This window comes from Ambystoma mexicanum, chromosome 2q, assembly GCF_040938575.1.
Source record: "Ambystoma mexicanum isolate Mex_15411 chromosome 2q, UKY_AmexF1_1, whole genome shotgun sequence".
Classification (NCBI taxonomy): domain Eukaryota; kingdom Metazoa; phylum Chordata; class Amphibia; order Caudata; family Ambystomatidae; genus Ambystoma; species Ambystoma mexicanum.
Genome location: NC_090924.1, coordinates 818106997 through 818119442, shown reverse-complemented (window position 1 = coordinate 818119442; position 12446 = coordinate 818106997). Strand labels below are relative to the sequence as shown.

The 12446-nt window shown below is 44.9% G+C and overlaps 1 protein-coding gene across 7 annotated transcripts in view; it reads left to right on the top strand.

The window, feature by feature from the left end:
• Positions 1 to 12446, top strand: part of LOC138569762 (cAMP-responsive element modulator-like) — a 693142-nt gene that overhangs the window by 438098 nt on the left and 242598 nt on the right. For all 7 annotated transcript variants that reach the window (XM_069648032.1, XM_069648030.1, XM_069648035.1 and 4 more), the window contains exon 2: positions 710 to 866. In XM_069648032.1, the coding sequence (XP_069504133.1) occupies positions 710 to 866 (157 nt within the window). The remainder of the gene's footprint in view (positions 1 to 709; positions 867 to 12446) is intronic.

The window sequence follows — 12446 nt, the reverse complement described above, 5'->3', positions numbered from 1 at the left end:
TACTCTGGCTTTCAAAGCTTTAATTCTTGAGATTTGTGATTTCGTTTTTAAACGCACATGTTGAGAAGGGTCTGGGTGATTTTTTTTAAATCACCTTGGACCCTTTGTTTTTCATTTTGGAAACAACCCAATTGCAATCTCAATATACCTGGTCTTTTGTTGTATGACTTTTGGTCATGTTTGTGTGGTGTGTCGTAGGACAATATGGCATAGATATGCATTTTAAAAGTAAAGCAAATACAAAAACAAATGTATGCATAGGCAATGCAATTACTCCATCGTCTTGGGACATTATTTTATTGATGTTCCCACCTTTCATATTTTCTGGACTTTATTCATACATTTGTCTGAGTAACATTATATTGACACATTTCTCAAACTTAGCATCCTAAGATAACTGTAACAAAGTAGGTCTATCCTTGCAATGTGTAATATGTGGATACTTTGTCTTGTGTAATTTTGGTAAGCATTTCATATCTGACTTCACAGGACGCAATATAATACAGTTTGGGCATTTCTCATTATGTGACCACTTCACAAGCATACAATATGTGTGGACTTTAGAATGGTGGTCAAACTAACATTGTTACAAACCATTTGTTATGTTAAAAGAATTATGGGTCAGCAACAGGTATAATGTGGGCTGAATTCTTGCTGCAGTGTTTCAATAACATTTTATGCACAAATAAAATAAGAGTTTCTGTTACAGCTGCCACTGGAGACATGCCAACGTACCAAATTAGAACTCCTTCAAGTGGATTGCCACAAGGGGTTGTAATGGCTGCATCACCTGGAACAATGCACAGTCCTCAGCAACTAGCAGAAGAGGCCACGAGGAAAAGAGAACTACGACTTATGAAAAACAGGTATATAATATTTAGATATACCATATGTTAAATGTTTCATTTCAATTCAGTGTCGTTAGGATTGTGAACATCCGCCATGGACATCAAACCTTCCTGTGTTTCTTACTTTCACTGACTGACAGAGTACACATATCAAATATTGTAAAGCAATATGTGATGATGGGGCAGTATGCAAATACCATGTATCTTGATAATTTCAAAACCAACGGTAATTGTGTATTAAAATGCTACTAAACAAAGAACTTGTTTTCATAGTCCATAAATAAAGCAAAATATGACCACCTTCTTTATTTTCTCATTATAACGTTGGTGGTAACAATAAAAATAGATGGTAATTTAACTACTGCTTGTTTTTACCATCTACCAAATAAAAACTGTGAGGTGAAATACCTCACAGTTTTTATTTGGCAGATGGTAAAAGCAAGCAATATTTTGTGAGAATACTGCATGTAGTAAATACTGCATGATTATGAGGTGAAGCACTTCATAAAAAATACTCCAATTTTTACTTTTATCCAAATGGTAGAGGTATTACTTGAAAAACCTGCAGTGTTCAAATAGTTCTGTGGCCTTGTGAAGGGATGTGTCCACACATTCCTTCAACTTGGGAACAAACATTTGCAGGAGGACATCCAAAAGGGGTGGAAATGTCAGCATCATTGATGCCCACGTTTTCACCAACTTTCCCATTTAACACACAGTATAGCTACTGCTGGCCCTGCTTTACATTATATATCTAGAACAGAAGCAGTATGATCTAAGATTGTTGCTGTCCTGTGCGGCCTGACTGAGGTGTGGGAGCTGCAGGATGCCCGCAACACTATGCAGTGACCCGACCCCAGGCTTGTCCTTGCCTCGGACCACACAACCGTGCGGATTGCAGCAGCGTCCCGGCTGACACCATTGCAGGGGCCGTGTGGAGCTCACCTACCCCTTGACGGCCGGGTCTTCTGCGCTTTTCAAGTGTGCCGCGGCCTGGGCCATTGGACTGCTCTTGATGTGAGCCTGATGGTTTTACACATTCCCGGAACAGCGGCGGTGACGGGGAGTGCGGTCTGTGTTCTGGGGCAACAGCGTTTTCCTGGCCGTCCGGCAGCCAGCTCTGCAGCGAAAGACAGTTGGATTACTGGCACAGTGTGGTGCATGCCCGCCGGCGAGCACCGATACCACTACTATAACGCACTTGGTGGGGGAAGCCTTGGTGAGCGCTGATTCTCCATCATGGGGCAGTGTCATAAGACTACCACAGGTGCTTTTTGTATCCCACTAACAGAGGCCCCTTAGCAGCCTAAACCTGGTTGGATGTTCGTGCTGCTGCAGCACAGTGTGGTGTTGTAGGTGGTAGTCTCACTATGATCACTGCTGCGGGAGTGCAACGCCCCTAGCGTACCTGGAAGGTACTATAGGATCCTTTTGCAAGGCTTGCACTACTTTCCTGGTTCTGTTACGTTGGGATACCGGAAAATACATTCACTGTGGGACAGACCTGCTCCTGACACACAGAGGGGGGGGGTCATCTGACTAAAGTCACTGGCAGCAAAAAAGGGTTGGGGTTTGGACCGTTTTTACAAATGCCACTCCTAGATCTACGGATATGATTAGGCAGGCGGTGGCAGGCTGCTCTCCGCCCCCACCCAGTGTGGAGTCCTTAAATATGCAGCAGCTAACAGACACAATGCAAAAGGTCTTCTGCTCCATTAAAGATAACCTGGATGACATTACTTCCAATGTCACGTAGATATGTGCACAACTGGAAAAGGAGACACAAAGAATCACGGCTACGGAGGGCAGAATCAGCATGGCGGAAGATACCATAGGGTCATTGCAAAACACTGTGTCTTTGTCCAGGGATATGAAAATGATGAAAGCTAAATGCAATGACTTGGAGTCCAGGTCCAGTACGAATTACCTGCGCATCATAGGGGTGTCTGAGGACGCGCTGCAAGGAAATATGGAGATGTCGCTTGAGGAGCTGTTCAAGAAACTACTAGACGATACAGAACTGTCACTGCATTTCACTGCGGAGCGGGCTCATAGGGCGCTGGTGGCAAGACCCTGACCAGGAGAATACCCCCGATCCATTATCGCACAAATCCTAAACTAAAAGGACTAGATTTTACACCGGGCTAGAGAGCTGAAAGAATTGCGGTTTGAGTGTCATAGCATTCATATATATCCTGATTTCATTGTCACTGTACAACAAGAGAGGCGCATCTTTGCCGGCGGTAAAAAAACTGCTCCGTGAAAGAAATTCCCTGTATGCAATGCGGTTACAATGAGGCTTAAGCTCCAACATAATAACAAAACCTTTTTTTTCATAGTTCCAGCAGAAGCCATATCCTTTATTGAAGCTCAAATCCTACTGCGTGTGCCCAGTCCTGGGAGTAAGCCCTCCTCCTAATGCTTGCCTGACTGTACTTGGTCATTATGTGTCTCGTTTATATGTGTTCATTGCAATTATGGTGTGCACAGGTTCAATTTGTGTATTAGGCAATATGATACAGCTCTGTCTGCTCCCCCACTGTGGATGGTAACAGTAGTATACCATTGCGAGTGCAAATGTTTGATGGGGCATTGATATGTTGTTGTGGGGCGGGGAATGACACTGCTGAAGTTAGGGGAGCAGTGAGGGTGGGTGGTAGGTGAGGGTTTCTTTGGGATGGGGTATACATAAAGTGCACTTGTGGAGTTGGTTAGAGGCGACAGGCGGGGTGCACTGGTGTGCCCCCCGAGCTACATTACACACATGCACTTTTGGCATAGGATGCAAAGCTGAGACAAGCAGTTACGCTCCTGAGCTGGAATGTCCGGGGGCTTGGTAACCTAACTAAGGCCTAGAAGATAATCGCATATGCTAAGAAAAAGGGGGTGAAGATATTGTTTTTGCAGGAGACGCATGCTCAGGGGAAGCAAGCACTTAGTCTTGCGCCGAGTTGGGGGCCGCAACGCTATTACACATCCTACTCTACAAGAGCCTAACCTAGATGACCCGTCCATTTACAGATTTGTGCAATATACCCATTGGCAGATATTATTTGCGGGGGAGACTTGACCACCATCCTAGAAACAATGCTTGACCGCACTGGCTCTTCCACTGGGCCATCAACTAAGGCGACATGAGTTATACCCACGCCGCGCAGACCTTGGGATTGCTAGACCTGTGGAGAATATTACAACCTATGGAGAGGGAATACATGTTCTACTTCTCAGTTCACAACATGTATTCATGCATAGACACATGGCTGCTATCCAGCACGCTGCTTAACACTGTAGAACAATGCACAATCCTGCCCTGAACCTTCTCGGACCACGCTCCGGTGCTTGTAACACTGCAGCTGTCAGTAGGAGGTGGCTCTCCCCCACCCCTGGCAGTTTAAACCCACAGCCCCACTTGACACAGCATTTGGGTTGAATGTATGTGTGCATGTGTCCTCCTTTTTTTAAAATAATGTTGGGTTGGTTGCTTCCACCTCAGTCCTATGGAAGACTTTTAAGGTTTACATAAGGGGAGGGGCCATGGCCACGGAATTTGGGGTTCTTAAAACTTTGCATAGGGAATTGGAGGCCACGGAGGCTTCGTTCAAACTTCTACAACAGTGTTGCAAACACCACCATATGCCAGGGCTGCGTAATGACATTAATACCATACTGGACGCTTTTAGAGATCTAGCACACATGGAGATAAAATTCATGGATAAACTCATGCTTGCCAGAAGATACAGTGAGGCAGATAGACTGGAGCACACTCTTACACGATTACTGAAGTCTGACTATGGCACAAGGCACATTTCACACATCAAAGACAGGATGGGACGGTGGCATACACCAATGAAGACATAAACAGAATTTTCTATGACTTTTACTCATCATTGTATCAGCCAAAGGGTTGAGTCACGACCGTTGAGACTGAGCAGTACTTAAAGGGCATACTAATCACTTTTCTGTCTAGAGAGGCGAGTGAAGCCCTTGAAACCCCACTGACAGTGGAAGAAATTGCAGCTGCCATAATGGATTTGCCGAACGGTAAGGCGTCAGGCTGAAATGGGTTGGGAGCAGAATTTTATAGGGAATATCGGGATACAGTGGCCCCTCACCTGTTACAGATGTGGGAAGAAGCTCTGTCATTGGGGCAACTGCCAGAGACAGTGCGTGAGGCCATCATAATACTTTCATCACAAAAATTAAATAACACACTCAATATTCATATCTTAAAAAATGCTCAGTCTTTTACCCACATCAATCATACCCATTCATACCAAGAATCTCTCTAGCATTGTCAATACATGGTGTCATTGTCAATATCACCATATCATACAGTTGAATTCATACAATGTTCTTGCACCCTTTCAAATGCAGATGTGTCTTTCTGTGTCTACTACAGAAGATTTAGAAGTCAACACGTGTTTCGGTTGGTTTAAACAGGGTGTAACATCTCTTGCCCTTCTGTTGATCAGGACTGAAGCAATATAACCTGTATGTCTTGCTTCACGAATGGATGGGTGGGCAACATCATCTATAAAAACGCAATAATATCACTTATTACCATCTTCGTACATCTTTGTCATCTTCACTTATTTAATTTACACCATTGATGTGAATATGTAACTTTCTGTGTTGTTACTAATATCATACTCACCTCCACTATAGAATTGTTGGAGGGAGTACAGATGTTCTGGCCAATGTCCCATATATGCTCTATCAGTTGCATCAACTTTTTCTTTAGCATAAAGAAAAATGAGGACCAGGTTTGTAAATAACCCTTTGTTTACTCTTTAAGTAGATTAACTTTGATCACACGCTCCTCTTTTTACAAGGAAAGTGTTTAGTTACTCACTTCTTTGTGTAATAGGAGCCCGGAATTTCATATTGGAATGTTCAGTTGATAATGGCACAGGTTGCAATAGATACATACAGCATCCTGCAGCAGGCCTGATGTTTTCCTTTTTTATAATTTGTTGTGGTCAATCTGGTCCCCGTGGACACGTGCACAGCGTGCACTTGTTTCTTATGTCAAAGCTAAAACAAGAACAGGGTATGTTTCTTGTCACCAATTAGTTATTCTTTATCGAATATGGATAACAACAATTTCCACGATATAGCCCTTCTTTATTTAGATTGACTGATTGTGCCATATGTTTTCCTTACTTTTCTTATCCCCGCAATTTCTTATTGTTATCCTCCAACGATCTTGTTACAGCTAGCTGTTTTGGCACAGCATATGGCGTGCCTTGAGTAAACCTTTCACCCCAAGTCTTCCATTTGCTTACCTCTAGTTACTGTTTTCACAATTCTTCTGCGGGCGTTTAACTTTTGCTCCGCTATCCGCGACTGCTGTGTTGTGAGTTCTCGCATGAATCGTTTCTGGGCGTTCAAGATTACGCTCGTAATCAAAGCACCTGGTATGACAAGTACCTCACGACCATGACATAAAAACTACAGAAGTGGGGGCATGTAACAATGTCATTAGCAGGCCGGCTCTCATTGATACAAATGATAATATTACCTTAATTATTGTACATGTTCCATAATATACCTATGTGGCCAGGCCGTGCTAATCTTGTGGCTTAATAAACTGTGCACATCTTTTGTTTGGTCTAATGGACAGGCGCGCATGAAGTAGGTAGGCTTGGCACGACCCCATGAAGTCGGAGGAATAAATGCCCCAGATCTGGAATTGTACTACCTCGCTGCTCAAATACATTACACAACATATTGGGCTATGAGCAAAGCTGTTTTGCTGCACGTTCGCCGGGAAAGGACACAGATATGCCCCACCCACCCCGTTGCTGTCGCTCCTAGCAGGAAGTCAATCCCAACCAGTTCACCCACTAAAACCAGTGGGAGCTACTTGGTCTGCATGGGGGAAACTCAACAAGAGATTGGGTATCACATCCCATATGAAGGACTACTCCCGTTATGGGGGACGCATGCTTCGTCTCCTGCCACAGATGCTCACGTTGAGAGGGCCTGGTATCCTTTGCATGGGGGATCTATGCAAGAAGGTTCACTTTGCTGATTGGAAAGACTTGAAACCTCACATAACCGACAACCAACTGCAGTATTTATTTATTGGTCATTTATAATGCGCCTATACACAATTGTTTCGAGGCGCAGCAAGGCAAGAGGGAGGGGGGATATGGAGGACAAAAAAGTAGTGATCCTAATAGGCTTTGTACATACAGATGGTGGGGAGTGTCCTAGGTACTACGGGGGAATAGGACAGGAATCATAAACAATAAAACAAGAGTTCCACTGTGATGAAGAAAAAAGTTCAATAGATCTCAAAAGTAGTTCTTTTGTTACATTGTTATAGTTATTTCACTGGGGTTCTGATGCGGGCCAAATCAAAATTATGTAAGCCAACAAGTAATTTTATCGTAAAAAATATAAATATATTCGATTATACATAAGGAAAACTTTTATGACGGTACAAATTAGTTAGAGAAAAAGAATTATCCAGCATTGGATCTTTCATGGATTCACATGCTTAGAATATTCCCCATCGGCAGGCTGGGAACCCTCGGTACATTTATAAAGATGTTTTCCATAGGAAAAATTTCGACACTTCTGTGTCCTATCTACGTCATTTTGGGCCGCTTACGTATGCCCCAGTAGCACGTAGCGGTATAAATGCCCTGCCCCGCGGCTCCCTGTAGATTTCAACCGTCTTCCAAAGTAGTGGGATCACCTTGCGTCATCTACTATTTTTGCTAGGTTGTTTTTTCGTTTTTCCTAATGTCTGGAAAAGCTCTTTTTCGTCCGTGTGCTACATGCGGATTAAAGAAGGTGTATGAAGGGGTGGTGGGTGGCTTGGTTGAACGACAGAGTGGGTGCGTATCCCCCTTCGGAGGTAGGCTCCACGCATAGCTTGGCCTCAACAGCTAAATCTCTACGGGCCCCCCGCCGTTCTGTATCGGCTGAACCTTCGTCGAAGAAAGTGCTTTCAATGGAGAAAGGCTCATCGGAAAAACATTCCACGAGAGAATCTTCGTTGAAAACTAAAACCTCGTCGTCTTCCTACGCGTCAAAGAAGGAGAGAAAAGACCTGTCAAGATCCTCCTCAGGTGATCATCATAGATCATCCTGGAGTCGAGATTCTTCAAAACACAAATCAAGTTAAAAAAAGCCGGGAACGCCTAAGGGCTCTGTGCATCCACCAGCGTCGTCGACGGGAGTGCGATCGTCGATGCCCTCACTACCATTGATGCAGATCTTCTCTTCAGGGGTTCCGCCGAGTCAGGTGACGATGACGATGACGATAGAGAAATTAGCCTCATCAACGGAGGCTCCACATGTCCATATCCTCTGTTGATGACGAGCGTGAGCAGGTGGCTGGGCCTGCGGAACTTGGGTTGCAAGGGGTTCGCTCTCTGACTCTTTCGAACGGGGCGAATATCCCGGTTACAACTCTGTTACTTAATCCTCAAACTGTTTTATCCCTGGAAGTTCTGTCTACATTACAAAACTTGCTGAAGAAATTAGATGAAAAGTTACCTCAGGTTGCTGCTCCAGCGAGACCAGTCGACGAAGAGCCAGGCCCTTCCCATTGACCGACTCCTATGGCGTTGACGGCGGCGCCGGTCCATGAAGGCCTTCCATGTGCGCGCCCGGAAGAAGAACTGCCAGAATCCGAGTCAGAGAGAGAGTCTATATCTAAGCACAGCTACAAATTGCAAAACAAGCAGATTTGACTTTCCTAGAAAAGAGGAAAAAGCATACTTCTAAACACAGCCATCAATTGTAAGAGCACACAGATTTGACTTCCTACAGAGGAGTAAAAAAGAATACTTCTTAACACAGCCAGCAATTGTAACAGCACAAAGATGTGACTTTCCTAGAGAAAACGAAAAAGCATACTTCTAAACATAGCCAGCAATTGTAAGAGCATATCTCTAAACACAGCCTGCAAGCGCAAAGCATGCAGATTTGACTTTCCAGAGAAGAGAAAAAAAGTATACTTCTAACACAGCCGGTAATTGCAAAATACACAGAAATTTGAATATTCTGGAATCCGTAACATGTTACAGCCTAATATGAGGAAGGTGAGGGGCGACTGCGAAGTGCAGGTAGATAAATCCAAGATACAGATCAGGATACAAGGCCTGTGTGGAGGAAGTCAGTATAAACGATGGAGCCAGATGCTTAATTATCTCTGCATGAAAGCAGCATACACGTCACACTGGCCTACATTCCCTGAAGATCCACCCCCCCGCATGCATGCATGCCTATGCTACATTTTGCATCACTCGCTGGGGAAGAAAAGTATCTCCATGCTTTATAAACTGGGCCAAAACATGGACACTCACATAGTTCTGAAGGCACATGCCAAATGGAGTGCCGACCTCCAGGTAGACTTCACAATGGAAAACTATATGCAACTCGATGAAAGGTGTGTGCCTGAACTGTAAATACTGTCTTATACACTTCAAGGTTATCAACAGGTTATGTTACTACTCCTCTAGAACAGGGCTATTCCAAGCTGGCAGGGTGGCAGGGCAGCCGAAGAACAATGGTCTGGAGGGTTGCCCAGAGCAATACCAGAGGTTAAGATTTATTCTAAACCTTCCAGCCATCACCTCGTTTGTTTTGCTATTGTCACCCAGAGTGGGACAGGTATGCCCAGACGTGGGTCCCGTGCCTGCTGAGCCTAGAGACCCAAGCTACTCCTCACTGATGACGCCCAACAAGGCAGAAACATGTCTGGGGATGCTTGTGGTCTCGTGCAGAAGGGATGTGACCTAGCAGTTCGGGCTGGACTACCCCTTTGGGGGTGGGACCAAGCCTGATTTGCATTTGGTCTTTCCCATTTTGTAATGGCTTGGCAGGCGAAGAACGATGGTCTGGAGGGTTGCCCAGAGTAATGCCAGAGGTTGAGATTTATTCTAAACCTTCCAGCCATCACCTCTTTTTTTTTCCAGGGTGGCGGAGTGTCCCAGATGCCATACTGCAAATGCTACTTTATTACATGCTAGCAAAAAGTACCCATTCTCTGAACGGGTTCTGTGGACAGACTTGACAACACTCATCAATTGCTGAAAATCAATGATCCTGTAGGTCGCTGTTCTGATTTGCTTACCGGCTGATGTGCTTTGCACTCTGAAGTAGACTGCACTGAGAATGGGCATGTGTGGCTGGCTGACATACCTCAGAGCAGGCGTTGGAGGAGGCGAGAGTTGGTGTGCTGCTGCATACTGGAACCTACTGTGCTCTCTCCTCACCTGTTGCCTCACCCTTGCATGTTGCAGTTTGTTGTGGTGCATTGCACTGCAAATGTCCCAGAAACCGTGCATGCTAGGGTTGAGGAATGGTCCACATTGATGTTTTGCCGATTTCAGTAAACCATCTCATGTGTGAAGGTGCTGAAATCCAGGGAAAGGGGTGAGGTGTTCAAATATTACATAGCCAGTAATGTCTGGAGGGACCTAACAGGTAACTATGAAATGTGGTGCAGATTGATGAAAGTGTGTGCAATTGGATAAGGAACAATGCTTCGCCAAGCCACATATCTACATAAACATTTTGACTTTTGCTGAAATCCGGGGGACGGGGTGGGGTGTCCAAATGTCATGTAGCCAGTATTGTCCGGAGGGTCCTAACAGGTAACTTTGCAAAATTTGGTGTACATTGGTGGAACAGTTTGGAATTGTATAAGGAACTACACTTTGCCAAGCCTCAAACCCACCCACAAACCCACATATTTTCACTTTTATAAATATAGATGTTTTGGGCATTGTCACAATTGCATGAGTATTGGCGCTTGTTCAGGGATGTTCTTGCAGATGTCATACGTCAGCGGGTGCCACTTAGAGCACGTGATTGCATGCTGGGTTATACAAAAAAGATGGAGACCTGGTGGTCAGATTCAGATTTCTGAATCTGGGACTACTCTTAGCCAAATGAGCAATACTAATGAAATGGGCTCAGAAGGAGCCGCCTATAAGAGAGGCATGGCTGCAGGATGTTATTTGGACGAATGACAATGAAGAACTGTATATTACTTTGCTGCCAAGTACTAGTCGCCCTAAAACATTTGCTCTGACTTCTGAAACACTTGTGTATCTGCGCATTATAAATGCCATATCATATCATATCATTTAGCAAACGCTGCACAGGTATAGACCATCCTTATGCTAGCGCTCTAATGTTTGATAATCTGCAATTTTGTACCTGATCGCTTGTTGTGGGTCTCGCCCCGGCCTTGTGTGGTTGTGCCGATTGCATGATGTCTGTACACTGTAGTGTCTGTTTATCAACAAGTGTTGCAAAAATAAAGAGTTTCAAATTTGGGTGTGGAATCTGCACATTTGCTTTTTCAAATCTTGCTGGGCTCCCACCTATCCTTTTTGTATATTATGGATAAAAGCCAGGTTTTCCTTGTGCAGGCCATGTATGCATCATTACTCAGTTAGGGATCCTCACTCCCTTTGTTTGGAGTGACTTGGTCCCGACCACTTCTGGTGTGGGTGCACTGCCTATGACGCGCTTTTGCTCCTGACTCTGAGAGAGTGGTTCCAAGGCAGGTAAGACTTCTTCCAGCAAATTCACCCAGAGCACCTGTGTTGCTTTGTGGAAAACAGAGGTGATAAAGTAAGTGATACCATTTTTTCAAAGGTGTTCCAATGTGGAGACTCATGAAAGGAAAGACCTACCAATGCTCACACCACCGGCTCATAAGGATTTTCTATCGACTGAGGGCCCTTTGGGGCCTACCTCATATATTTGTACAGAGGTTTGACGCTCCAAGGGCTTCACACCCTACTTTCGGTGCTTGTGTTAAGGTCTCCATTGTCTCTGTAGAGCCCGGTCTGAAGGGGTTTGTGAAGACTAAGGTGGTAGGTGCAGGGAAACCTAAAAAATCCCTTAAACTTTCAAGTATTTCCCAGGCCACAGATAAGAAAAAAGGCAGCTCACACAGAGGAAATGTTCTGTACCATCTTGATGTCCACATATTTGGCCCCAACGTTTTTCTTTACCACAGGACTGAGAGGCTTCCTCTCAGGATCTGTGGCATGAGTCTTTTACTCCAAGAAGAGATTTCAGCCCAGTGTGGTTTCCACCCGCAGTGTCTGGGGGTTTGTTTGTTACTTGAGTCGAGTTGTTAGAGCTTATCCAGCTTCAATTGTGCGCCCTCAGGTTTTCTGACACTTTAGTCGGGGCACCATAGACAACCATATTAAGGGTGCTCAGGGGGGTTGAGAATTTTAGGCAGCCCCTCTTCCTCGTCAGGGTCAGGGGCTTGGCCAACTACCGCCACTTCAGTGGCAAGCGAGTTAGGGGGAATGTTCTCTTTACCTCTCTTTTGCTTTTTGACTCCCTTAGCCTGGGGTTTCCCCTTTGGCTTTGGCTTAGCTTGGACTTGGCCGTTCTGCTGTATCCCCCACAAGACCTAAGTCTCTGAGGTCATTTCGCAGCAGAACGTTCCCAGCGATCTGCCTCTGTACACTCACAGGCATCCTAACTACTCCACCATTCACAGCTAGAGTTACATGCATAACTGGCAACTTGAGCGGGGTCCCATCAGCCAACTTGGTGGGCATCCGAGGAGCTCTGGCCAGTTCCTCTGGGTTTACCAATGTGGAA